We start from the raw sequence: 25,874 nt of genomic DNA on the forward strand, positions 1-25,874 counted from the left end.
AACGAGCGGCTTTGACAAGAAGCTAGTGGAAGTCAAAGTGGGTAGCACGGTTCGGGAAGGCCGTTGTCAAATCCGGCATAGTGCCCCGACACAAGACCATTAGCCTGAGAAAGCAAGACGGGGGAAAGGCGCACAGAATGAAAGCCTGCGAGAATTATGTTTCATTCGCTGGCTTCTGAGAAGCTGCTGAAGGATGCTCTTACCGAATGTCGGCCATCACCAGCGATGGTGGGTTGCAGGATAAAGGAAATCGCGGGGAGACAATAGCAATTAGTCTCGACCCTGTTTCCCCGCGTCGTGACTGCAATGCTGCCTAACCACTAGCTTCGCAGCCAATCATACCCGGAATGGACCCCGCCAAGGCCGACCTGGTGGAGTCGGTCATTTCACAAGCACAAGACTGATCAAAGTGGATATGTAATTTGATTCCCAGCGGCGCGTATTTAGCTCGTGAAGGACCCTGTTATAGCTTGGTTTGGCAGTGAATAAAATGTGAAATCATGAGGATATATAAGCATGGCGTCTATCAATATGGTGGTCGATCGAGTATTGCACTCTTCTCTTGGATGCCCGTGAGACTCGACATGATGCTTACATGAATGGAGCTTCCTTTGATCGAAGAAACCCACTAACTCAGCTAGGGCGGGTGGGGTTCGTCCCTTTGATTACTCTCTTTGAAAGAAGAGGCCACGTCGCTGCCTCCGTTGAAAGGTCATTTTACTCCCGCATTTTAATCCATCATCTACAGAAACTAAAGCACGATGAGCGACGGCGATAGCGATGTTTTCGGTTGGACATCAGAAGATCGAGACGACAGCCCCGTTGTGGTCTCACAGCCACTAGCGCGACGTGACACGAGCCCCCTTGACCAAGCCCGAAGCGATCGCACTAGCCTACCGTTGCTGCAGCTTGCCGACTGGGACGAGGAACTTCCCTACGACGAACAACCGCCTACCTGCGTCCATTACTCCATAGAGTGGAAGTTGACCCTGAACAATAGAAGCATTAGTAAAGATACCGAGCCGAACCTCGTGCTTGCTCCTGGCCCTTACTGGAGCACATTTCTCCGGTCCAAACTGGAGAAACTGGTAGATAAAAAGCTGCCGTCGAATAGATCTTTCAGCGTCGACGATACGGACATCGTCGTTTGTGTCAATGACCGAGGCGAAAGAGACCTCACCAAGCGGTTTGATGGCCTGAATATTGACTGGAGGGTTGTAGAGAGACAGCTGAAAACGTGGAGTCGCTTGCTGCTCATCGGAAAGAGACTGAGGGTCACCATTTCCTTCAACTACGTCGAAACGCACCAGACCAGTGGCGTTCCCACCCGTAGTAGAGGCGTCAGAGGCGCCACTGCTTCCCAACTTGCTGAGAGGGCCGTTGAGATCGAAGAAGAAGAGGCCGTGTCTGCTCAGCCAGCAGTTTGGAGGCGGGTCTACGATCTGTTCCGATGCACGGGATCTCCTTGTGGCACCGGCCCACATTGCTGGGTTGACACTGTCGGTAAGAAACACTACAAGCTCAAGACTCACCACCTAAGGCAGCTCATCAAGTATGTCCAATTGGGTAACGTGCTACAATCGCACGATGATGTGCCGCCCGATGTCCGCGACTTGCTGTATGCCGAGGAGGCCCAGGACATCAGCCGCAAAAGGAAGCGCAGGACCTCTTCGAGTGCCAACTCCCAGCCTGTCAACATTACGAATGTGATGCCTCCTCACTCTGGTCGTCGATCCCACAGCTGCGACGCAAGGCCAACGTCTGAGCCGGCCGACACAGCGTCACAGGTTCCATCATGCCTTGGCTTAACTGGGATGCGTGATGTCAACGTGACCGAGTACTGCACTTGGCACTGCTCCAAGGTCAGTAACAATGTCTGGAAGCAGGAGTTTCAGAAAGCTTGCCGCTTGGCGTTGGAGGAAGGACTTGATCTGGAACAGATTCGCATGGACCAAGATGCCGACTTCTTTATCGAAAAGGGGGTCAAACCAGGCATCGCTCGGCGGTGGGTGAACGACGTCGAGATTTGGTTTCGAGAGGAGAAGGCGCTAGAGTCGGAATAAACAATCGTGTTTCTATCCAATGCTTCAACATTTCATCGCTTCATAGTTCAGCCGCTCTGTCCTGATGCCTTTGTTCTGGCGGTTCCTCAATCTCCACTCCAGCGTGACGAAAGTGACCTTCCGCGCTCTCTTCCCGTGCACCAACCCTATCCACGCACCACTCCAAGTAAGACCGAAAGTCTATCGAGATAAAATGTTCGTTCTCATGCCAGCGGCGCCTGATGAAGGCTTTTAACTCGGCAAAGAACTCCTCGATCGGGTTGAAGTCGGGCGAGTAAGGCGACAAGTATAGGATCTTGACGCCTGCATCCTCACACATCTTCTCGATGACGGTTGACCTGTGGAAAGATGCATTGTCCATCACGAGGACCGAGTTCGGCTCTGGCCACTTGCCGCAGTGGTACAGCAGCTGCTCGATAAACTCTTCAAACACCACGCTATCTGTGCTTCCAGGGAAGATCTGGTAGTGTAGAATACCCTTTTGAGTATACGCTGGGAGTATCTGGTACCTTTGATCGCGATGGAACCGGTCCATTTGCACCGGTGTAACACCTTTCGGGGCCCATCCACAGCGTCTCCTGCCAACGCGTCTGTCGCATCCAGACTCGTCAATGTAGACGAGTTGATACGACTTGAAGAAGGACAGCTTGTAGAGGTAGTAGTCTCGAAGGTCAGCGTTCCGCCCCATTGCTACACGTCGTGCAGTCTTCCTGGACCACCGCGCTGACTTCAGCGACCGGCTGATGCTGGATGCGGTGACAGTAGTCTCGAACTCTTTCTCAAGAAAATCCACCATCCCGTCGCGGTACATGTTGGGCTTCACTGCGAGTTGGTCGAGCAAAGCAGTTAGCATAGGAGGACTCAAGGTCCGACGACGGCCAACGCCGTTGGCAGGGGCCTTGGTCGATCCATAGCATTCTATGTTCATTCGTATTCGCCTGACGGAGCTTGCTCTGCAGTTGGCGGTGCGGGCTATTTCAGCATTCTTATATCCAGCGAGTATCATGTCATGAATCAGTGCATGTTGAGAAGCGGCGAGGTTCGGAGCCATAACGGCATTGTTGATGGTGATGGAGAGAGTGAGTTTTCGGTCTCGCTGACCAGAAGTCTGGCGGTGGGGGGAATATGATGCTTCCTTTGTGACGCAGGCAGAAGTGGCTGCGTCACAAAGAGTTTTTAGGTCCATCCTCCCGTCTTGTGTTCAGCGACATCCGCAACCCGGGTTAAGATGAATGGCATGATTGATCCATAGACAAATAGGAAGGAATAGAAAAGGTGTCGGAGCTTTTATCTAGAATTATCGTAAAAAAAAAATTACTGTACCAATGATTTCATGACATCAAACTCAAGCGATTGAATTGTGTCCAGAAGTGGACGCTTTGGAGTCATGACAAGGTAATGAAAGGGCTGATTACGGAACGTCCTGTTCCTGCCGAAAGGCGCCCCTCTGTAAGCTGTCATCGAGGTACAGCAGTACGGTGCCATCATGCAATCGACACTGTGTAATGCACACGCCCTGGTCAGAAATGTCCGTGCGCAAAGAGGAAGAGAGTTTGACAACGGACAACCGATTTCGATCGTTACTGTACCACCTGCAAGACAGAGAATGTGAAAATAGACATTTGCTGAACTAATTCGTTCGATGCGTTCAAGTCTCTTGCACCAAACCTCGGAAAGGTGTCATGTGCCGCCGATTGCATCATCGTAAGGGGCACCTTGTTGTTGTTCTGCAGAGTGAAGGGTCAGCGACGGGGTACTTGGGACTTGTCCCTTCAGCGATGGTTTTGGTATGATATGTCGAGAAGTCCTTCTGTTATCATCCTGCTCGCATGATCTGGCAGGTGCCGGATGGTCGGGAACTGTTTTATTAGATAGAGCTTGGATGGTGAAGCCTTCGAGCTAGGGGGTTTTCTGTGGGAATAGGGCTCTCTACCGCGCCGAACATCGACCCTGAATATTCACTCGCCCAGTAAGTCAGCTACAGCTTACGTGTACACCCAAATTCCCCTCTTTATGGTGGGCTTGTCATTATCCGATTGGTACAGCTGGAGCTCCAGAGAATGGCGAGTTGATGGCACCAAATCAGGTGTATACGTGGTAGGTGGATGAGGTTTCGGCACTGGTCGCAGCTTAGGCCTATGTCATGCTAATAGAGAAATGGATGTACGTAATCAAGGCTTGTTATGTTTAAATTCAATCTTCTATGGGTTTATTCATGTACATCCCCGTCCAATACGACAATGTGCCACTCCTCCACCAGAGCTTTTAAATGCATCAATGCTTACCCGACTGTATTGCCTCCAATTAGTGTCAAGTCTGTAGAGATGGAGAGCTGAATAGCATACCGTACTCAAATTCGCCGCAGTTGTTGGCGATGTATTCAGAAAGATTAATGTCAGAAGAGGTTTGCTCGCCATCCTCGTTGTTGATGGTGGCTCGGAGGACAGGAACCTCGTCATCACCCTCGAGACCAAAGGAGATGTCCTCGGAGGACTCGGAGAAGTCTACAAACGTCAGTGACCGAATGAGAGTCCAGCAGCATTGGTGATGGCCTACTCTCGCCACCCCAGGTGAGGGCGCCGTCGCTGACACCAATGACGGTGTCGAGGTCAAACTCGGCTTCAAGGTACTCCTCGCCGTTGGAGAGCTGAGCCTTCAAGATGTTTCCCTCGACGGTGATGTCGGTAGCGGACTCGTGGAAAGACATGGTGATGAGTGGTGGTGGGTCGAGGTAACGAATTGAGGGGAGTTAAGCGGCGATGAACCTGTTGGAAGAGGATGTTGATTGAGTTTGATGAGGGAAAGAAAGGAAGGAGCTTAGTCTCTTATTATAGTCCTAGATCTACTCAGGAGGCCTCATCATTCTGACTGCATATCCTGTTGTTAATCAACATTGTCCGCTTGTTGGATCCGCGGCAGCCAAGTCGCCAAGAACGCCTGGGCGCTGTCGACATAGTGGCCTTGTCTCACAACAAGCACGAATAGCCCATTTCAGCCCTCCTCCTTCAAGCACGACGAGTACGAGGGAACCCGATGTGATGGACTTGGCGTGGAGGGACAAGACGGTAAAGCGGCACCGCAACACGGCGATGAGGTCGAATCAGATGCCGCAGACCTGCATAGCCCCCAGTGTGCTCCAATAGGCAATAAGCCAAGCAGGGCCGACAGTTGACAGCGTATCTTGCGCATACTCGGGGTCTCTGGTCTGACGCGCTGATTCTGCAATCCCCCGGAACAAGTCGAGCCGAAGTGCATGAGGATGACTACGGGGATAGGAGGCTGAAGAGGAGGAGCTGAAACCTGCGACGAGGGGCTGATTCGACCCCTTAAGGACACGTGAGGAAATGCCAGCATAGGGCTAATTGAGGTGGAATTCTGTAGTGATGGCTCTACTGCAAGTCTGCCAGAAGGTCAGATTGTCCTGTGTCGAAATATCGCAGAGGATGCCCCCTTTGGGGTCTGACCCATGTATATCCCAACCCCCCGCAAACCACCAACAGTTATTATGTGCAGTGATTTCCTCAAGTGGCTGTATACTGCCGTTTCTATCGTTAACGCGTCGGTCGCACACATCTCACGTCAGCTGCAGACGTATTAAAACATCTCCATTGTGCGATGATGCTATTTTCGCAACTTTCAAGTTTGGGGCTTCTTGCATTGGTATCCAACGCGTAAAGCGCCGCGCCTAGCTTCGGGGCTGTCGTGACAGGTGGGTGCACATTGCATGCTGAATGCATGAGCCGAGGAAGGGGACTTGCCGTGGCATTTGCACAACCAAGATAGATGGGTGTATTCGACATCTACCCAAGTCCCAATTAGACGAATTCTGCATCCCGTCACGCTCTCTTGATACCCTCTGGCTCACGACAAGAGACGGTAGCCTCAAGTACCTCAATCTAGCACTCTTCATATGGGCTAATATTAAATCTAGCCAGGTCTTTCGTCTGCGAGCCGGGAGGCTCCGCATCGTGATGCTGTTTGTGCAATGAATATACGTGGGCGTTGATCGCCTCCCAAGGTTAATACTCACAGAGAGGACGGGAATCGTGCCCCGAACAACGTCCTAGCTAAATCTAGTGCTAACTTTGAAGGGAAGCGTCTGCGTCAAGTGCCTGCGGTCAAGTCATGGTGAGTGCGGAGGGAATCCTATTCTCACGTTCTCCATCCTGCCACGACTATCGAGCAAGGAAAACACAGGTATCAACACAATCAAGTCATCAAGAATCATCGCTGGGATTTTCGCATTTTTATATGCTGAGTGAAGGCAGAAGATTCTCAATTTGCTGACGGGTGAGTGGCAGGTAGTGAGATATCCTGGAGCGCACAAGGAGCACTACGAGTTTACACAGATGATTTATGTGTTTCCTTGGATTGTTTCTGGCTGGATACATAACACAAGGTAGAGAATCAATAGGAAATGTGTCGAATCTAACGGATAATAACATCCTCCCACTCAGTCTCGCTGTCGCTCGTGTGGCTATTCTCCCTTGACGCAGCTGTAGCTGCTTCTGCAGCTTCACTCTCTTCCAATTCTCTGAAAAACTTGTCTACCTCGTCAAGATCATCTTCTTTGGTGGCTTCCCTAGCCCGCTGTTCCTCCTCCCTGTCCTTTCTAGCCTGCTTCTCTCGCTGGTTCTCCCTGTATGCCTCATCCAACACCGATCTGTTGTGGCAACTGGTACACAAGTGACTTGGGCACTCAGTTTCATCAATAATGCCGGGGCACATAGGGGTGTTGTGTGCGGGAGAAGATGTTTGTGGGGGATATCCGCACGGAATCACATTGAAAGCGATTGGCGCGGCCTCTGTGCCGTAGACACGGCACATTTTGATCTCAATACGGCGGTGGCACATTGCTTTGGATGGTAACTGCTGCGCTCAATTTTAGCATTCTCCAGTTTCAAGAGTAGTATACAGCCCTGACCTAGTTATGAGATTGTGGTATGGCTGTTTTGACATCAACAATTACGGGGAAGATAGAGGGATTTTAACACAAGTCCGACAGTCGGCTGCCTCGATGGAAGGGCGTATTGTGGCCATGAGCCCTCACTACTGGGCGCCATCACGTCTACGGCGGTGGCTCATTATGCATGATGAAGCCTGGCATGGTTTCCATTGCAACACCGTGGATCCCGAGCGGGCACAGCCGCATGCTAAAGTGTGGGTGCCTGAAATGCACCGGGAATGCTTAGCCAAGGCAGATCTGATAACCACAATTGAGGTTGTGGGTGTGAACACTCGATTCCGAGGCCAGTGATGTTCAAATTGCATGCAAGTGCAATGTCAAACGTATTTTCAAGGTACAGGCGTCCTTCATGGTTGAGGGCAAGGATCCACAGTTTTGAAGGGGAGTCTCCAGCAAGACGCCAGACTCAAGAGTCAACCCCAGTTTCAGAGCCAATTGTACAAACCTCGTAGGAAACACTCCGTCGAATATTAATGAAAGTCGGTGATGAGAATGCCAAGGACCTAAAACTCCAGGAGTTTAATTACCTAAACAACTAAGCGAGGTCACTTGGCCCAGGCGACACTCGCCATTGGCCGCAGTACGCAACGTCGCATCATCCAGGCATTCCCCCTTCTTTCCCTCAACTTGAAGACGGTTGTTTGTTCCTCTCGCAAACTTCTTCTTGGTCAATGAAATGAACGTTTTCCGGAGCTTCTTCAAAATCCTCAAGGCGAAAAATCCCCCGCAACAAATGGCACAGATGGCGCAGACGGTCAGGGCCTCTATCAATCCTTCTCAAGACTTCCTTCAGCGGTGCAATCCATTCAAGGACTTGCCGGATGATCCCGACACTGTGAGCACGTTTCGCGAAGTGTCCTACATCAAAGCCAAGTTAGGGTACTATCTAGTGCCCACCTCGTTGCCCGGAGATGACTACGCGCTGTGCTCCAAACTGTTGCGCAGCCTTGAGACGCGTCGCGAGTTGACGTGGCTGGTGCTAGATGAGACTGGCGTGCGAGACACAATCCAGGCGATAGGTCGACGAGGAAACCCGCGGGAACCTATCCCAGAGGAACCCTTTGACCTGACCCAGCGGGCGAAAGCATTGGCCGCACACTGGACGGCGCTGGCAAAGTTACCCGAGCATCCAAGGAAGTGGGAGGCGGCATTTTCCACTCAACATCAGCCTCCTTTGATAAATGAGGAATTCCAACTCGAATTGGATTCTGAGCAAACAGCCAATCTTGAAAAAGAATACACGGAATGGCGCACCAGAAGGGACGAAAAGGCCGCCTACTTGAAATACAACCCACCTCACCCAACGGGCTACGTCCAGGCGACGCGCGATCAAGTCCCCGTCGATGAGACATGGGAGCTATTGCCCTGGGTGATCTTCGAAGGAGCGGCTTCGCCAAACGATGGAAGTCGAAGATGGCTTCCCATCTACACATCGTTAGTTTCGCAGAATATCCCGCTTGGTTGGAGGGCCCCAGATGCGCCGCCACCCAGGCAGAAGACGCAGGAGGAGAAGGACCAGTGGATGAGGGAATATCAGGAAGGTACTGAAAGACGTAACAGACAATATGCCTTTCAGAAGCAGTTGCGAAAGGCGAATGAAAGGGAGCAGAGACCATAGATAGCAAGCAGGCCTGGCTCGATGAGACTCAATGGGAAACCTCTCAACTCAACCTTGGGACGAGTGGACAAGCAAACCTTCAAGATCTCCCTGTCGGCACAATCTGCCAACACACGACGGGCTTGATGCCCGGGCGAAGACGCCCGGTTAGCTCAATCGGTAGAGCGTGAGACTCTTATCTTGCGCCTACAAGCGAAGACGAGTACGCGATCTCAAGGTTGCGGGTTCGACCCCCGCATCGGGCTTTTCCTATAAAACGATTGAAACTTTTTTTGCTCCGCTGTGCAATGGACTTTTTTTTTTCGTTTCCGTTCTCTCTGCTACTATTTATTATTGGTAGTATAGTGTTAATTTTTGTGTTAAATGCCGTTGCGTTTAATAACTCTTTTGTATTCTCTCCTATGCTTCTTATGACGCTTCGGCTCAGCAAGTAAGGAACGAGGTTGCATGGATAGTTTGCACTTTCAGGCCCATTCTACATTGGAAATTCAATCCAAAGTCTTTTCTGGAAACTAGCCTATTATCATAAAAGCGATCTAGTTCTCTACAGTGGCGTTTATCCCTCGCAAGGCCGACTCGTTGAAATTCGAAGAATTATAGGGTAGGGCGGGTGTCCCGCCCCGGGGCCCCAAAAATGGAGACAAAAGCCCTCGCTCGGCTACGACTCCATTCAGGGGAAGAAACGGTTGGTGGCGCTGATCTCGACATGGGTATCTCGGCATCGTCTGTGCGACTGAAATGTCTCCATAACCTTATAAATGTGAACCAGCTGGAAGCACCCGGATGCGACGTTCCACAAGGAGTACGACTTAGGTGGAGGGCCAGCATCAATCGTGAACTGGCCCGACTGCGAGGTAATATGGACAAGACTCGGTGCTGCAAAGATCATACGGCGCAAAAATCCTTTGACTTGGCTCGAACCCGTTGCACAAAACGCCCTCAAAGAATTCATTTACTCAGGTATATCTTGATATCGAACATATAAAACAAAATGAGCTGGCTTTTGGCGGTCAAGAATCACATATCCTACAAATGAACCTCAAACCCCTTAAAGCACCCGCTTCTTGAGCTTCACCTCCAGTCCCTCTTGTCTGGGGAACCAACTATTAATCACCTTCCACTCCTTCTTGGGATCGGCCAGCTCAATCTCGAATAATGTGATGAGGGTCGCGAGAACCTTGTATGTCTGGAATAGACCCATGTTCTTGCCGATGCAGGTGCGGCTACCACCTCCAAATGAGAGATCGGTCTGGTTCATCAAGAGCAGTCTCTTTTGGAACTGCTCCTCAGTCTCGCCGTTTGCCTCATCGCGCAGCCAGCGCTCGGGACGGAAGGTGTCGGCGTCTTCGCCGTAGACGGACTTGTTTCGGGCAAGGATGTAGGGATTCATGCCTACGATGGTGCCTTCGGGGAGGTAATCACCGTTGGGAAGAACGAAGCCTTCGCGGGGGACGTAGCGCTCCATGGTCATTGAGACACCGGGAAGCATACGAAGAGCCTCACGGATGACAGCGTCAACATATGGCAGAGCCTTGACTTCCTTGTAGCTGGGTGGTGTTCGGCCGTGGAAACCTGCAGCCAGAACCTCATCTGTGAGGCGCTCCCAGACACCGGGGTTCTTGAGCGAGAAGTACAATGAGCTGCGAATAGTAATGGCAGTCGTGTCAGCGCCAGCAATCATGTTGACCATAAGCCAGGACACAATCTGCGGATCGTTCACATTCTCGGGATCCGCATTCTTGGCCTCGATGAACTTGTCCAAGAAATCAGGTTTCTCGGGATCATGGTAGTCCTTGTCGTTGCCTTGGTACCGATCCACCAGGTGCTTGATCGAGATGCCCGTGATGGTGTTGAAACCGGGGGTCCGATGTGGCAGACGGGGTTCTTGTCAAAGACGCGGTCAAGGAAGGGCATTGTTCCCACGACGGTGAAGTAGTCCATGGCCTTGTCAGCGTTGGATAGGGTTCCGTCAAAGTCGTAACCCTTTTCGAGGTAGCCGATGGGCTGGGAGAAGGTCACAGCTCCAACGACATCCCAGGTATCTGATGAGACGGTTAATAAATGCAAGGGTGGTACCATGGTAGATCAATTGCACTTACAGAATAGAGTCCACTGTCCGATGTCGCAGACCTTGCCGGCATTGTCGGCGTCAATGTACCGCTTCTCAAGCTCATTGCAGAACTGGTCAATGACCTTGTCCATGTGTGGCTCCACAGTGGTGATGCCGGCACTTGAGTAGTGCTTAGCGATAGGCTGTCTCTCTTTCCTGTGCTTGACAGGGTCGGTTTGACTAAAGAGGTTGAGGACGATTTGTCCATTCACAAGAGCACTGCTGCCATGGTAGAAAGGAGTCTGGGGGTGGTGTTAGTCGAGGCGTTGTGTGGGGGACATTGCTATCTCACCTTCAGCCAGTCACCCTTGATGCTGAACATGGTCTTGATGAGCTCAGGGATATCAACATCGATAATGCTCGGTGTGATTCGGACAATAGGTCCATATTGCCGGTGTAGCTTATCCAGCACAAGGTGAGAGTCACCCGTCCATGCTTGGTACAGATACCATAGCCTTGTGAATTCTTGACTATTGTTAGTTGCTTCTCTGAAACACGGCGATCGCCCCGGAGATGTAGAATCCGAGAAAAGCAAAGATGGTTTGTGTCACTTACTGGCCAGGAATGGTCCGGGGTACTTCTTCAACGGTGACGAAAAGTACGAGCCAATGGTCCACAGTGAAATTGTGCTAACAGGGACGATGAGGTATAAAAAGAGGGACGAATTGCTGCGCAGAATGCCCTCTGCAGACTCCAGTATGGAGGTGTCAAGATATGAGGTGTGATTCATCGTGGTGACACTTGCGGCTGCGACTTTGGGGAAAGAGATGCAGAGAGTGCTTTTTGCATGGGGACTCGGAGCCCAGATATGTCGCTAATAAAATTTCATTTATCGTACAGGCCAGGGATCTTTCGAGTACCGGTTTCAAGGAGCCGACGGCGGCCTCGACCAACGACTCGAGCAAGATAAATCGTACGAGTCATTTTTCCCTTTGAGACTCGTTGTTTGTCTGCAGGAACCATGTCACAGTGAGGCTTTCATTCTGCCGCGTCGTCGTTGTTTGCTTGTGGGGATTGTGGCAAGGATCTTCATCCCCCCGGTCGAGAACCAGCCAACTCGAGTCAAGCTATTTGACATTCTCCGGCCGGGGAACTGACTCTCTAGTCCCGTTAGCATGGATATATTGCCCTAGTTTCCCGCCATACCCGCAAGTGCCCGACCCGCCGTTTCAACGAACTGTTCTAAACAGAGCCTAGCCGGACTACTAAAGAATGGCGATGGCAATCAATGGCTGCTAAAACAGCCATGTAACCCTTCCAGGACGCGTATTTCTTTTGTGAAGACGACGGGTTGAAAGCTACGGACTTGGGGTCCAGGGATGTGCCCCTCGGTTGCAACCCGTCCCTTGACGATCAGCAAAGCTTCGAGGATTACCCGTGCCGTTTCATTTGGGCAAATGCCGCATCCATCGTCTTGGATGCGGCCAAGGGTCCCCCCGGCAGAGAATCAACGGCTGCGGTCCGGGCTACCGTTGCAGCGGCCTAACGCGGAGTAATACTACCCTGCGAAAAGCAAACCGCCAAGGGCAGCTAAAACCACTCAACAATGGACTTGTTTGCTTCGCCTTTCTCTCTTTGGAAAGGGAGGCGCTTATCAGCTAAAGTAGTTGCGTTAGAGGTTTGCTACCGGCGTCTAGATGCCGACCGAAGTGCTGGAGTGCTTACGTTCATGACTGATGCGTCTTGTTTTCTCAAAGAGCTATCATGTTTTCCCCTGCATGTTGAAACTACCGATGAATGATGGTCCCCTGGATATCTCAAGATCCGTGCAGCGGCCTAGAAAATTCGTCCAGACCGAACCACACCATGTAACCCAGCTGCGATGCGGATCAACCAGGTCTGGGGCTCCTGTGGCAAAGCACCAGCTATTGTCTCCCGCAAACTGAGTCGTCGATACCAAAGACACGGAACCGCACGATGTGTATTTCTGGGTCCTGGGGTCCCCACGAGAGCTTTTGCGCAAGACATATGTTTCGTTGGTTCCTCCCGACAAGATTGATTCCTTTCGCACACGGTTCCTTGCGAAAGAAGTCGAGCTGCCCATCATGGAAATTGGAGGACAAGCCCCGATGGCCTTGGCCGTCATGTGGGCTTTTACAGTCATGACTTGGATCTTTGTTGTTCTTCGTCTTTATACGCGAGCGTTTGTTATGAAGCAAATCGGCGCAGATGACCACGCTTACTGGCTGAGCGGCGTGAGTACTACTCTTGATGCTTTATGTCTTGTTGCTGACTTTTCTAGATCTTGATTTTGCTCTATACCGTCTTTGTCCACATTTCGGCCAACTATGGCTTCGGTCAGACGATGCCCGGCCTGGATGCCGGCAACGAAGCCTTTGACAATGCTGCCATGGCCATCAAGTACGAGATGATTGGCCAGACGTTTGCAGTCATTGGCATGGGTGTGGCAAAGACATCTCTCGGTCTATTCTTGCTGCGCATCGTCGTTGAGCTGTGGCACCAAATCGCCATCTGGGTCGCCATGGTCTCGCTCATGCTCGTGTCTGTCATTACTGCCATTGTCTTTTGGGTTCAATGCATCCCGGCCGAGAAGATCTATGATCGCATGCGAGTTGAGGGCGTGTGCCAAATTGATGTGACGCCATTCGCTATCCTTCTTGGAGGTAGGACCTACAACGTGTCCCTCTTCCATCCTCATTTGGCTGACTCTCGTTCTAGTATGGTGCGCTGTCGTCGACTTTTTCTTCGCCATCTTCCCTTGGATCTTCATCTGGGGCTTGAACATGAAGTATAGGGAGAAGATCACAATCGCTGCCAGTATGAGCTTTGGCGTTGTGTAAGTACCTGTCAACCTTGGGCCGCCTGCTCCTCTAACCTGTCATAGCGCCGGAGTCTGTGGTATCGTCCGTACCTACGAAGTTGCAACCGGCTTCACAGCCAATTATACACGTACGATTACCCACAGACACTCCATAGTTCCAGCTAACGATTTTGACAGTCGACACCGTCCCCTTGATCATCTGGTCCGCCGCCGAAATGGCCGTCACCCTCATGTGCATCGGCATCCCCATCCTTCGCCCCCTGTGGCGTCGAACATTCCACGGCTCCAAATACTCCTCCGAACGATCCTACAAGAAGCAAGGCGAAGGCAGCGACGGCCCGAGCTACAACCTTGGCAGCTTGCCTCGCAGCCACGAAGCGAGCGAGTCGAACAGAGGGTTCCCCACCGCGGACCCAAAGTTGGGCATCCGTGGGCCTAGCACCATCACTCGTATCGCGGGCGATAATAAGAGTGATGAGTCTATATTGGGGCCTGAGTATCGCGCTGGCCAGGCAGGGGACGGAGGCATCTGCGTCAAGCAGGATGTTCAGGTAGATTGGACAAAAGGCAATCCGGTTTAGCCTTTAACATAGAGCTAGAAAAAGATTGGGATTTTGAGGGGTTTACAGGTAAAAATGTGTTCCTGAAACGAGCTGGCATGCTCTCCATTGATGCCACGGGGCTTCATAGATCTTAGATAGACATAGAAGACCGCTGCCATTTTTTCTGTCATTGATTATAGCGACCGAGCTTAGCGTAGTCTCATCAGCTGTGAACCCTGGTGCATCTATTCATATTCCCTCGCTGTGCCCTGTCCCTTCCTAGATCACCTCTATCAGCCCCGTGGAGTCAAACACCATGCTCATACAGCCGACAGCCTCCGATGCCCTTCGTAATAAGTCATTGCATTCGCGATGCATTTTTCTCGCCTCGTTTGAGCGATAGCAAGTTCTTTCCTCCGCTGCCAAGACGTCCAGCAGCCTGAAAAACGGCTGGACGGTCTCCAAGTCAGACTGTGCGTTTGGACATGCAGGGTGGGCTAGCGCATCCTGCAAGAGGGTAGTGACGGCGGCGAAGAACGGGTGGAGTAAGATCCTGTCGGCGTTTAGTAAAGGAATGTTGGTGTTGATAGATTGCTTACCAGACACAGGCATAGTCTCCATGAGGTATCAGATGCATCAAACGAACTGCTTTTCTCGACTCGATGATGCAATCACTCTCAAGAGGTGCGTAAGTGCCTTGCGTATCGGATCCCTCATTCACTACCGATTGTTGCCTTGGTGGCAAGTGTCGATTAACCATTATTAGACAATTGATGTAGCTGAAACGTAGGATGAGTACGTGGAGCGCCTCGGGTGATAGAGGCACCGCAACTCGGTCGCTTTCGAGATCAATCTCAACACCGCTCCGCCAATATGAGAGTATCGAGTCGAGCTCTTTCGCCACAGACGCTTTCTGAGCTTCGGACTGCTGCGATGCCTGTACTGAGTAGAGCCGCTTGTAGACCTGTCCTTGAATCACCGCTAGTCCGATGCGGGATTTGAAGAGATCGATAGTGCAAGGTCCGTCGCGGTTAAAAGGTAACTTGGAGAGAATACCCGATGGCAGTTCGACATCCATGTCATCATCGTCTTGCGAAAAAGGCTGCCCCATCCTTAGACTAATATCTTTGTCAAGAAGGTACGCAATCCAAAACACACGCCTCCGCTGCTCGTTCTGCGCTTCGGTAAGACCGTTGTCCCGAGTTTTTCGGTGTAGCCCCATTGCCTGTGCTAATCTCACCGCGGCTGCTGTGAGGACAGAGGCGGGATGTGAGTTTGCTGATCCTTGAAGTACGAGAGCCATGCCAACTAGAGCTTGAACTGCTGGTAAGCTATTGTGCAGAACATTGAGTTCTGCGACGACTGCGAGTGCGTTATGACAATACCCGCACGCTTGAGCACTCTCATAGCCTGTTTCAAACATGCGCATCGAGCGGAAACGGTGAGCGAGCGATAAAACAATGTTGATACACGCCCACCACCCTGGATTACTCGGACTTGAGGTCAGGTAGTGGCGGTCAAACTTCTGCAGGAAATCTTGCTCATCAAAGAGTGGGAAGAAGCGGTTGAAGCTCTTGAAGGTATCCATCACCAGATCGAGTGCGACTGGCTTTGTAGGAAGCTCCTGAAATGTGGGAAGAGAGAATGGGCCAAGCGCCATCCCCACGGTAAATGATGGAGACGGGCGTAACGGCGATGCCGCCGAGTTGAGGATTTCTGTGAAGTCTCCTGGTATTGTGTTAAACCAGGAAGAGGGGAAGATGTTCGTTACTCTTTGCGGAGGACTTGCAACAACCACGTCGGACTGTGGCTGTTTTTCTGAGCTCTCAAAAGGTTCAAGATCCATGGTACCCTCTTCTGCTGGGGCTTCTCCCTCGGTGGATTTGGCTCGCTGGAGAGCCTTCTCCAGGACGTTCTCCATGTTCTGAAGTCTCTCTTCCAACTGAGCGATGTATTTGTAACTGCCGCAACATTAGTAACGCCCATGAAACTACGTGCACAAGACATACCCGGCTGGTCTTCGAGGTTTTCGTTTCGTGGCAATGGGAGTGAAGTGGCATTTTGCCTTGAACTTGGTGCATTGTAGACACCCTTGCTTTGTCGGCTGGCATCGTATCTTTTTGATCCGACACATGTCGCAAGCCTATCAAGCATGTTATTTCCCTTGACCATCATTGAAAATAGGCAATTTACTCTTATCATAGGCCGTTGAGACTCAGCTGCCTCACCCGCCGGCCCTGAACCTTGGGTGTCCCCCCCCATTTTTGAGATTGCGGACGAGTTGTGAGAAAAATTGAACAAGGGGGGCGTAGCAGCAATTTTTGACGCTGAATTTCCGAAAAGAAGCACCGCGATGGAATCAAAAGTCTTGGCACGAGGTTGTGATAGAGAAAGAAGAGAGAAATGGCGGGATGATGAGATGAGATGAGCTCACGTGATGAGGATTGCTGTGATTATAAATCAACAACCAGGCCCCCTTCCAAACCTCATTTGAACGGATACTCAATCGAGCTAAGATTTGTTTCCGGTTTAGATCCAGGCTCGTGCTGCTATTAGCTGAGATGTGGCCAAGATAGTCCAAGATCGGGCTGAAGGTGTGAAGCGAGGGTGGCAATCAAGGAAAGAAATAGGAACGCCGTCGCTGTTCATGCAATCTAGCTACTTATTTTAACACTTTATTGTCTATCTCTTGTCGTTATGTTTGCCGGAGAGATCAATTTGACCTTCTTGACAACTGTTTAGCTGTTAAGAAGAGTTGTGCTCGGCTATTCACGAGCGTTATGCTTGGCCGTTGACACCCGTTATGCTCGGGCTCGCCCAACCCTGTCATTGTCAATGAACTATCAATTACCCATTTTGTAGAACTTGTGAGATATAGCAATAAGGAAAACTCCTTAGTAATTATTTGTTGTCTAGCTTGGCTTTGTCTGAGAGCTTACAATAGCTGTCCGGATCCCAGTGCTTGCAAATTTCCTCGTCCGCATGCTAGATAGTGAGGGACCGGGTATCTTCCTTTGTTTCAGAGACAATTTGGAATAGAAAAGAGCCGATAATTATGAGCTTCTGTTCAAACTTCAAATACCTACTTAGATACCTAGCTCAGCTACTACTACAACTTGCATTGGTGGCAAGCTCAGAACTTCGTATACCCCTGCCCCTTGACAAAAGTCTGCTGCCATGGTCCCTGAGAGTCTCCTTCAGCAAGGTTGGTGTAGAACTCTCCATGAGCAGCACCATCAATGGCAGCGGAGGCACTTGAACCATCTGACTTTCGCTCGTCCGCGTAGTAGAACCTGCATTGAATTAGTAATCGAGTCATGTAGTATGGAAGATGAGTACGCACTTGAATCCCTTGCTCGCGTACGCCTCAGCAGCGCATTTGATGAAATGAGCTGTCGCGGACTTTCCGACGCCAAGATCCATGAGTGAGACGATGGTATGGTCGTTGAGGAAGTTTCCGGTGTAGATGAAGGTACGAGACGCTGAGCTGGGGAGCTCCTCAAAAGCGAGAGCGGCTTGCTGAGCTGCTGCGAAAGCACTGGTGGTGTTGATGGCCAAGTCGCGGGTGAAGGCCTTAAGATCAAGGCTGAGGGGATTCTTGGCATCGTTGGGAGTCACAGCAGCGGCTGTTGAGAGGAGTGTCAGTGATAGGGAGAGGGGCAGCAGCAGAAAGGCACAGTACCGTTGTAAACCACGACACCTGGAGTACCGAGCTGCGATTTGACGGTCGAGAAGACCTTCTCCACAGACTCCGGGTCGCTAAAGTCACTGCGAATGTGCAACTGGCTGGGAGTGCTGTCTTCTTCCTTCAGGCTTCGAGCAGCGAGGGCAATCCTGTAGCCCTTGGCTGCAAATGCGCGGCCAACATGTTGCCCGATGTTGGAGCCAGCTCCAAGGATGAGGGCGACGGGAGAGTTGGGAGCCATTTGGAGATTGTACTTGGATAGAGGAGAATGTGAAGGGTTGTAGGAGGATGGGGGGAATGAGATGCAAGAAATGTTGGAGTGATATTGCAAGATGCAATGCGTATTAATGTAGTCCACACAGTCCATCATCACCCAATAGGTGTCTCATGCTGCATAATCTCGCAAGGCAGTTCTGTGGTTACCGTTGATGTCAGAGCCCGGAGCGGACCTTACGAAGCCTCCGGAGGCTTGCGCCAAGACAAGTGGCTTTTGTCAGCAAGATGACACCCACCAGAACTCTCCCTCTCGGGCCAAGAGTGGGATCTTAGACAGTGGGAGATCTGATTGCTAATTCTTCCATTTTGTAGTGAATTAATCTCAAGTGTAATGGTGATCTCAATGGTGTTTTGTCATGCCGTGGGCGGTGGCTTTAATGACATTGCGAGCCGGTATGGCCATATTGATAACATGTGAGCTGCTGACGAAGCCGCACATTGTCCAAGAAAGAATATTAGAAAGAATTGGTAAGTTCACATGGCTGAAAAGGTCAATCAGGAGCCAATAGCGAGAGCAAGCCATCTCAGTAGAAATGATGCGACAATGATGATTCTGCATTCTGAGTCCTTGGCACATTACTAACTGATGTCATCCAACTAGGTACAATTCCATGTTCATTCGCGGCTTTCAAGACAATTCCTCCTGGCACTCTCGTAAAAGCTCGTCCAGCCACTCCGTCCGAATCGCTTCAATAATTGCACCTCCCTTCTAGTATCGACCTTGCACAAGTTATGCTCTTGAGATGGATCATCGGCTGGCCAAGGCTTCGCTGGGTCTAGCTGGCGAAACACATCAAGCCAGCTATTGAAGTTGAAGGGGCCTGCGAATCCCAACAGCCGTTCGCCCTTCACATCCTCCTGGATAAGTGCAGCGACATGAAGTAACGCCGTATCCTCCACGTTGATGTACCACGAGGCACCAAACTGCTGAAGATCATTGTAATGGTCAGGGTCTCTCCAGAAGTCTCGTACCCATTTCCCTGTGCTTCCCGGCTGCTTGGGATGAAGAATCTGCCCAACGTTGAAGCAGGGAAGCACTGAATTAATGATGAACTTGGGATTCTCGGCCTTCGCAAATGCCCAAATCTCCTGTTCGGATTGGGTCTTGAGAGCCGCGTAGACGTCCCAGGCGCGATCAGCCTCATAGGGCGGTGGTCGCCACGCATTCTTAACGGCCGAGTCGTTCCACATGCTCGAGTCAAGCGTCACTTCCTTGTCATTGATGGCGTTGGATATCGCTCGGTCGCTGCTCGTAAAGACGAAACGCTTGATTGTAGGCTCCGAAGCCGCAGCTACAAGCAGGTTCCTGACACCATGGATCATAGGTGTGATGACCTTGTTAGGGTCGGCGTCGAAGGACATGTCTGTCGCGACGTGGACAATGCCATCAACACCCTGGACAACCTTGCCCCATGCATCTGGTGCGGTGACATCTGGGACAATCGCAACTTCGAAATGGCTCGAGGGGTTGCGTTCTTGCATGGCTTCTGTGATCCAGGCTGCCTTGTCTGTGGAGCGGACGGTACCGCGTACTTGATAGCCGAGGCCAAGGAGGTTGTTGGCGATGTGAGAACCGATGAAGCCATTGACTCCAGTCACAAGCACTAATCCCTGAGGAGGAACAATGGATTGAGACGAACTCATGATGTGAAGTGTCAAGTTGGGGAGAGAATATGTCGAGGAAGAGTGATTGGAGATTGATGTGGGGGCGAGCTCTTTGATATCTGGAAAAAGGGGGACAAATGTGTTGTTAATATAAATTGCTGTTGATAGACTCCGGACGGATCATGAAAACGCTGAGTAACCAAGGATATAAGTATATTTCGTACAGTTACTAGATTATTCAACGTTTGAGAAACGTCATTCGTCATACATTTCGGTGTTTCGCCCTAGCCGGGGGCCCGGAGCGGACCTTTCGAGACCTCCGGCACTAGTCCTGTCTTGACATGAGCAATCAGAGTGTGCTTAGACATGGACCAGCACAACTAAGCAACGATGAATGGAATAGGAGTTGTGCAAGTAGGACATATATGATATAAATTCAAGGCCTACCGACTTGGTTGATTCTGCTCAAGACTCAATCTTCACTCGCCATTGCCTCCTGGTCTTGAATGAGATATTTACTTTTGTCACCATCATGAACTCCCTATCTGACATAGATCTGGAGCCAAAGCCAGAAACCCAATCGCCACGCAGGACACCATCTCAAGTCCCTCAAGGTAAGTCGCTTCAGCAACCTCCAGTAGGCAACCTTACTCACGTAGTGTCTCTAGATGTCGAGTCTAGCTCGCAGTCCGACCAAGACAAGATCCTTTATCCAGCGGACGCCCTTTCAACCCCTCGTCAGATCCTTTTCGTTGGAACTCTCTGCACAGCCATGTTCACCAATCAGGTTGGCCTGGGAAACACCCTCGCAACTGTCGGTCTGATTGGAGAGTCCTTTGGCATCACCAATCCAGGTCAACTCTCCTGGCTCATCGCAGGCTACAGCTTGACTCTCGGCACTTTCATTCTCATCGGCGGAAGACTTGGCGATGAATTTGGCCATAAGAAGATGCTCGTCATTGGGATGAGCTGGTACTCGATTTGGTCCTTGGTTGCCGGTCTATCGGTCTACTCCAATCACGTTCTTTTCACCTTTTGCCGTGTGTTTCAAGGCATGGGTCCTGCTTTGACTCTACCAAATGCACTTGGTATCCTAGGCCGGTCCTTTGCACCTGGGCCGCGCCAGAACATGGCATTTGCATGGTTTGGCGGCGCTGCTCCCTTTGGTGCCATCGCAGGTTTCTTATTTGGAGGCCTTTTTGCCCTCGCCTGGTGGCCGTGGATCTACTGGAGCCTGGCCATTGCACTTGCTGGTATTGCTGCATTTGCTGAGTGGACAATCCCACCTCCTCTTCAGGAGAAGCAGACTAAGCCACTCCGAGAGAGACTCGAAGCACTCGATATCCCCGGCGGCTTGACTGGTGTTACCGCATTGGTGTTGTTCAACTTTGCCTGGAATCAGGCTGTTGTGGTTGGCTGGAAGCAGCCTTACGTTTACGTCTGTCTCATACTTGGTGTCTCGTTTGGAGCAGTGTTCTTCGGCATCGAGATATACTGGGCGAAATCCCCTCTCTTGCCTCTAGCCTCTTTCAACTCTGACATCGGGTTCGTATTTGCATGCACAGCAACAGGCTGGGCGTGTTTTGGCATCTGGGTTGGTAATTGCTCTCTTACAAAAGAAGTTGCACACTAACGATGGTCATAGGTCTACTATATCGGCCAAGTGGCTCTGGATATTGGAGGAAATACTCCTCTTCAAATAGCAGCCTGGTTCGTTCCCGTCATCCCCGTTGGCTTGGTATCAGCTTTAGCCGTGGGCAAGTTGATTGGGAGGATTCCAGCGTCTTGGATCATGGTCGTCGGTCAGGTTGCCTACCTCGTGGGCTCCATCCTCGCAGCAAGCCGACCTCCTCATTCTATTTACTGGACCTATTATTTCTTCAGCGTCCTTATTATTACTGTCGGTATGGATACGTCATTTCCGTCTGCTGTCATCATCTTCTCGAACGCGGTGCCTCGGGAGTTTCAGGGAATGGGTGCAAGTGTGGTTTTGACGGTCATCAACTACAGCATATCCATTGGACTTGGGTTTGCGGGCACTGTAGAGACGAACATCAACAAGGCCGGGAAGAATGAACATGACAGACTGCTGGGTTATCGCGGGGCACTGTGGTTCTCTGTTGGCTTGGCTGGGCTTGGGTTTGTGCTCAGTTTGCTCTTCATCGTAAAGGGCCACTTATTCAGAGCACGAGAGCACTAGACAATGGGACTGGCTATCAAGACTGAAATGAATAGAGCCTTCTGTTTGAAGTAAAGTGACATGGGCGGCGACGTTAGTTAGATAAATATATCGAAGAGGCTGAACTTGGAAGAATAGACTCAAAAGTGTCTAGTGTTCCATCAATTCAAGTGACTAGACGATATCGGCGAAAACTCCAAAGAGAATAGGAAATCCATCGCCACCCGCCGGAAGTCCCAGCCTATTACTACTGCCACTGACAAATTCCAGTTGTAGATCCATTTCAGCTAGAGTGACGGTCAGGAAAGCCTCAACGGGTGGAGTGACAGACCCAATCTAGTAGTCAGTAGTCATTTTGTACTGTGGCAGATTATAGAGTGGTCGGTAGTAGACCATCTTCGGGTCGACAAGGCCTACCGCAGTCTTTGTCTGGTCTTGAAACGGGCTGCACAGCCAAACTTGCCATAACCGGCACATGATGGCGTTTTCTTTCACAAGAGAGGTGTATGAATAAGGGCATATAGAAATGCCGTGCGCGTATGCACTTAGCCACCTTGAACGCTGATACAAGGTAATGTGTTTTTTATTTGGATACTTGATATCCATCAATTGTCTATTCCCAACGATGGTCCAGACTGATCTCGGCGGCCGGATGTGGCTGGCTGACTGGGGAAACTATCAGCGCTATCACATGGCGTGGAGCTGAAGGATCGTTCTGGCCACTATGAGGGGGTGATGTAGATCCGATTATGGCCCCTGTTGCTGAATCTGTTAAGGACCATTGGCAGCACCGTGAGCTGGTGAACTCATGGCACATAGGGCTGTAATTTCATCGAGGTGTAAGATAACTGATACTAGTGGGGCTCTTCGAGAGCACGCCCTCTTTTCATCAAGAGTACAATAGGCCTTGGTGGACGAAAGTGGCTGGCTAGCTAACGTGTTCGACCAATATTCCTCTTAGTGGTTACTACATAATTTGCATAACCCTGGCATTCTTCTAACCGCTCTCTATTAATGTAAGTAGTTATGATACTGGCGTGAATGCCTTAATCTATTATCATCCCAGACACAAATGTATAAGATTATTATAAGCCTCTTAATTAGGAAATATCTGGGCTATTAATTAGGCTATAAAGGCCAATAGAAGCTAATAGAAGCCCGAGGTATTAGCCTAAGGGAGTAATATAAAGGAAGGGAAAATATAGCTAATTAGCTACTTAGAAGCTAACTAGACTATGAGGATCTAAGAGCTACTAAGGTTATAAGGAAAAACGTATATAAACTAAGTAGGGTAAGAATTAAGACTATTATATCTTGTTACCTACCTGCGCGTAGCTCTATAGCAGCTTAACCTCCTCACTCTCTTCTATAACCTTTTGCTGCTAACAAAGAGATAACTAAACAAGGCGCACGATTTGATGTCTCAGACAGTCTGTTCTTTGTGGATGTGACAAAGCAGGTCTTTGCCACGATAATGGATCAACTCGTTCTGGACCAAAGTAAAAATCGCCATATGGGCTAGCCGGGTAGCCAAGCGTATGTAAGGAGTGCGCTTTGCAACACTAGTTGGTGCATTACCGTTAAATTTCTGCCTCTTACATGTCTTATGCACCACTCGAGCACTCCCACCTGATCGATCGACAATCGATAGCGCAAACAAGATGCAAGGTAGGCGAAATCGAGGATGGCCCATAGTGCGTCCCACACAATTATCAACTGGGCTTTTGATGGTTCTGTGGCGTTGATGATGAACAGCTTATTGACCTGCTAAGGGTCTCGGCTCGCAAAAGTTGTCTAGCGGTGAAGGGAAGTGTGAAGACTTGCACCAGCTTTCGACATAGCGCAGCACAAAAGAGGCCAAGGTAGCTGAGCCTCGAGTATAAGATCTCACAACGATCCCACCTCCGCTTGATCTTTATCCCTACCAAAGTACCACTTCCTACCCTCCAAAATAGCCACATCATAAATTTCAACGGTACCGAGTTTTTTTCGCCGTCTCCCAACATGTCCTTCGACAAAGCCTCTGAGCTCTTTTGGCTCGAATATGGCCAGCAAATCAAGAACAAGGTTCCTGGAGCAGGTCAAGACGGCAAGATTTTCTTCCTGGCAAATGAGGCTCAGAAGGGCCTCCCTGCCGGTACTTACATCCCCAATGAGTACACGGCCAAGGGCCTGTACGACCTCGGCAACAACCTCTTGGCCACCGATAATACCTATTACAGCCCTTCCGCCTTTCATGGATTCGATCAAGCTGTTGGCAAGTACGTGCCCCCTTTCAACTAGATGGCTGTAGTATGGGTACTGATGCGTAATCCCAGCTATTTGAACTGGGTTGACTTGGTATGTAGCGTGTACGGTTTGTCGACCATGTCGCTGACTTAGTCCAGGGAGGCAGAAGCAACCCTGATCTAGACGCTACTCTTCTCTCTGCGATCGACCAGTAGGAAGGCGCAAAAGTGGCTTTGGAAAGAGGAAAGGTAAAGGCTCTATCTAGGTGGGAGAGGGATACGCAGATGGGCTTGGCCACCCATCCCTTCCCCATCTGGGTTGATACCGGCCGCGCCCCTGCTTTGAGTGCGGCGCAGCAGAACGCCGACGCCATCGCCCAGACAATCATCCAGATCTAGCTTGAGCAGAACGGTCCCATGTCCCCCGCGGTTAAGCAGGACAAAGATGCGCTCGGCTCGGCTTTGAACCCAAGCATCGACTGTGACGGGTACATCTCTAACCAGACAATCAATGACGCCCTAAGCTAACACGCAGTAGCTACAACATGCACGTTGCGGCTGGAGATGTTCTCACCCCGGCAGAGCTGATCCGCAATCAGCAAAACGGCGAAAGGGTCCAGCCTCCATCCTATTATCGTGTCTCCTTGTATGATGCCCCTAACTACAAGACGTTCGTGCAGAGCGCCATGGAGAAGTCCTCTGGCTCCGACTACAATCCATCGGAGTCAATCCAAGTCACAATTGATATGGGGAAAGACACGTCCGACTACAACTTGGACAAACCAGAAGGAGAGCTGGTGTTGGAGCCAGCATCGGATGGTTCTCATTCAGTGCTAGCGGAAAACACTTTCAAGAATCCAGTACTCTGCAGACTGGCTCAGAAGCATCTCAGGTCTCTATCAAGGTCACCTACGACAATCTCGAGGCCGTCACCATCACCACTGGAAAATGGTATGTCATGGCTATTCTGATAATGAATAGAACTTTGGTTGAGCTTATTGCTGACTTCTCAAGGGTCGCCGACGTTTCCAAGTACAGGCTCCGCTTAGATGCCCCTAGAAAGGTCCGGACCCTCGCCAGGGTGAGCCAACTCGTCGTGGTCAGTGGCTTGGGCTACGAGATCACCGTGGGCACCACGACCGCCAGCCTTCTTGACGCCAAGCTCAGGGAGACATCATCTGCCGGCGGCAGTATCAGTGTTTTCGGTATCCTAATCGAACTGGGGGGCAGCGGTAGCCCTACCAGGAGGGGGCAGACACACGGATTCACATGGGATAGGGCCAGCAGGACCTTCAAGGTCATTCCCAACTACCACAATAGCTGTGCCACTGTCGTCGGTGTTGTCGGCGAGGCGTTCGGCATCTAGGTCTGAGATGTCTCCTCATCTGCTCGGGGCGAGCCATGCCTCACTTAGTTCGTTATTGCTATGAGTTACGTGTGGGGAGCCCGCACTGTTTTTGAAAGTCAAGTTTAACCATTAGCACCCCGCAAGGGTATTGCTGCAGCTCTTAACAAAAACCGTGGTTGAGGTCAAAGGCATCAATGTCGGTGTACCTCAACACCAACTTCCATTTACCAATCATGCTGCGAATGACATCAACACCCTTCTTGCCGAAAGACTTCAACATGGTATCAAGCTGTGGGAAGCCAAGATCCTTCCATGGGCGGGTGAGTCCCTGGAAGAGATCGATGTGCATTGAGCTTGGAAAGAAATCCGAAACGCAATGAGACAACAGACCCTTGCAAATTTGAAGAGCCAAGACAGGACACCTGGGGTTATTTGTGAAGGGTTTAGCATGGAAAATCGAGACAGAAGGCAC

The 25,874-nt window shown here is 50.7% G+C and overlaps 13 protein-coding genes across 13 annotated transcripts; 6 read left to right on the forward strand and 7 right to left on the reverse strand.

Moving 5' to 3' along the window:
* Positions 1-761: 761 nt before the first annotated feature.
* On the forward strand, positions 762-2,063 carry MRS44_016638 (uncharacterized protein; the record flags this gene model as incomplete). Its single annotated transcript, XM_065618109.1, has 1 exon — positions 762-2,063. One exon carries the CDS (start codon positions 762-764, stop codon positions 2,061-2,063), a length of 1,302 nt encoding a protein of 433 aa, XP_065474181.1.
* A 40-nt stretch (positions 2,064-2,103) lies between these two features.
* On the reverse strand, positions 2,104-3,114 carry MRS44_016639 (uncharacterized protein; the record flags this gene model as incomplete). The annotated part of the gene is made up of 1 exon (XM_065618110.1): positions 2,104-3,114. One exon carries the CDS (start codon positions 3,112-3,114, stop codon positions 2,104-2,106), a length of 1,011 nt encoding a protein of 336 aa, XP_065474182.1.
* A 1,259-nt stretch (positions 3,115-4,373) lies between these two features.
* On the reverse strand, positions 4,374-4,770 carry MRS44_016640 (uncharacterized protein; the record flags this gene model as incomplete). The annotated part of the gene is made up of 2 exons (XM_046276672.2): positions 4,374-4,567; positions 4,620-4,770. The coding sequence occupies 2 exons, from the start codon at positions 4,768-4,770 to the stop codon at positions 4,374-4,376; spliced, it is 345 nt and encodes a 114-aa protein (XP_046130774.2).
* A 1,721-nt stretch (positions 4,771-6,491) lies between these two features.
* MRS44_016641 (uncharacterized protein) lies at positions 6,492-6,890 on the reverse strand (the record flags this gene model as incomplete). The annotated part of the gene is made up of 1 exon (XM_065618111.1): positions 6,492-6,890. The coding sequence occupies one exon, from the start codon at positions 6,888-6,890 to the stop codon at positions 6,492-6,494; it is 399 nt and encodes a 132-aa protein (XP_065474183.1).
* An 815-nt stretch (positions 6,891-7,705) lies between these two features.
* Positions 7,706-8,647, forward strand: MRS44_016642 (uncharacterized protein; the record flags this gene model as incomplete). The annotated part of the gene is made up of 1 exon (XM_046276671.2): positions 7,706-8,647. One exon carries the CDS (start codon positions 7,706-7,708, stop codon positions 8,645-8,647), a length of 942 nt encoding a protein of 313 aa, XP_046130773.2.
* A 1,048-nt stretch (positions 8,648-9,695) lies between these two features.
* On the reverse strand, positions 9,696-11,487 carry MRS44_016643 (uncharacterized protein; the record flags this gene model as incomplete). The annotated part of the gene is made up of 5 exons (XM_065618112.1): positions 9,696-10,472; positions 10,526-10,689; positions 10,747-10,999; positions 11,050-11,222; positions 11,313-11,487. The coding sequence occupies 5 exons, from the start codon at positions 11,485-11,487 to the stop codon at positions 9,696-9,698; spliced, it is 1,542 nt and encodes a 513-aa protein (XP_065474184.1).
* Positions 11,488-12,802: 1,315 nt separating this feature from the next.
* Positions 12,803-14,120, forward strand: MRS44_016644 (uncharacterized protein; the record flags this gene model as incomplete). Its single annotated transcript, XM_046271097.1, has 5 exons — positions 12,803-12,952; positions 13,000-13,381; positions 13,437-13,554; positions 13,603-13,667; positions 13,717-14,120. 5 exons carry the CDS (start codon positions 12,803-12,805, stop codon positions 14,118-14,120), a joined length of 1,119 nt encoding a protein of 372 aa, XP_046130771.1.
* A 240-nt stretch (positions 14,121-14,360) lies between these two features.
* Positions 14,361-16,215, reverse strand: MRS44_016645 (uncharacterized protein; the record flags this gene model as incomplete). The annotated part of the gene is made up of 3 exons (XM_046282011.2): positions 14,361-14,634; positions 14,681-16,042; positions 16,091-16,215. 3 exons carry the CDS (start codon positions 16,213-16,215, stop codon positions 14,361-14,363), a joined length of 1,761 nt encoding a protein of 586 aa, XP_046130770.2.
* A 999-nt stretch (positions 16,216-17,214) lies between these two features.
* MRS44_016646 (uncharacterized protein) lies at positions 17,215-18,007 on the reverse strand (the record flags this gene model as incomplete). The annotated part of the gene is made up of 3 exons (XM_046271066.1): positions 17,215-17,374; positions 17,425-17,707; positions 17,764-18,007. The coding sequence occupies 3 exons, from the start codon at positions 18,005-18,007 to the stop codon at positions 17,215-17,217; spliced, it is 687 nt and encodes a 228-aa protein (XP_046130769.1).
* A 650-nt stretch (positions 18,008-18,657) lies between these two features.
* Positions 18,658-19,686, reverse strand: MRS44_016647 (uncharacterized protein; the record flags this gene model as incomplete). The annotated part of the gene is made up of 1 exon (XM_046271103.2): positions 18,658-19,686. One exon carries the CDS (start codon positions 19,684-19,686, stop codon positions 18,658-18,660), a length of 1,029 nt encoding a protein of 342 aa, XP_046130768.2.
* Positions 19,687-20,179: 493 nt separating this feature from the next.
* On the forward strand, positions 20,180-21,847 carry MRS44_016648 (uncharacterized protein; the record flags this gene model as incomplete). The annotated part of the gene is made up of 3 exons (XM_065618113.1): positions 20,180-20,261; positions 20,316-21,241; positions 21,293-21,847. 3 exons carry the CDS (start codon positions 20,180-20,182, stop codon positions 21,845-21,847), a joined length of 1,563 nt encoding a protein of 520 aa, XP_065474185.1.
* A 1,983-nt stretch (positions 21,848-23,830) lies between these two features.
* MRS44_016649 (uncharacterized protein) lies at positions 23,831-24,453 on the forward strand (the record flags this gene model as incomplete). Its single annotated transcript, XM_065618114.1, has 4 exons — positions 23,831-24,087; positions 24,145-24,166; positions 24,214-24,266; positions 24,321-24,453. The coding sequence occupies 4 exons, from the start codon at positions 23,831-23,833 to the stop codon at positions 24,451-24,453; spliced, it is 465 nt and encodes a 154-aa protein (XP_065474186.1).
* An 18-nt stretch (positions 24,454-24,471) lies between these two features.
* On the forward strand, positions 24,472-25,420 carry MRS44_016650 (uncharacterized protein; the record flags this gene model as incomplete). Its single annotated transcript, XM_046278670.2, has 4 exons — positions 24,472-24,542; positions 24,593-24,778; positions 24,841-25,005; positions 25,069-25,420. 4 exons carry the CDS (start codon positions 24,472-24,474, stop codon positions 25,418-25,420), a joined length of 774 nt encoding a protein of 257 aa, XP_046130766.2.
* Between the last annotated feature and the right edge of the window lie 454 nt (positions 25,421-25,874).

This window comes from Fusarium solani (genome assembly GCF_023522795.1).
Source record: "Fusarium solani strain SB1 chromosome Unknown bctg00000012, whole genome shotgun sequence".
NCBI lineage: Eukaryota > Fungi > Ascomycota > Sordariomycetes > Hypocreales > Nectriaceae > Fusarium > Fusarium solani.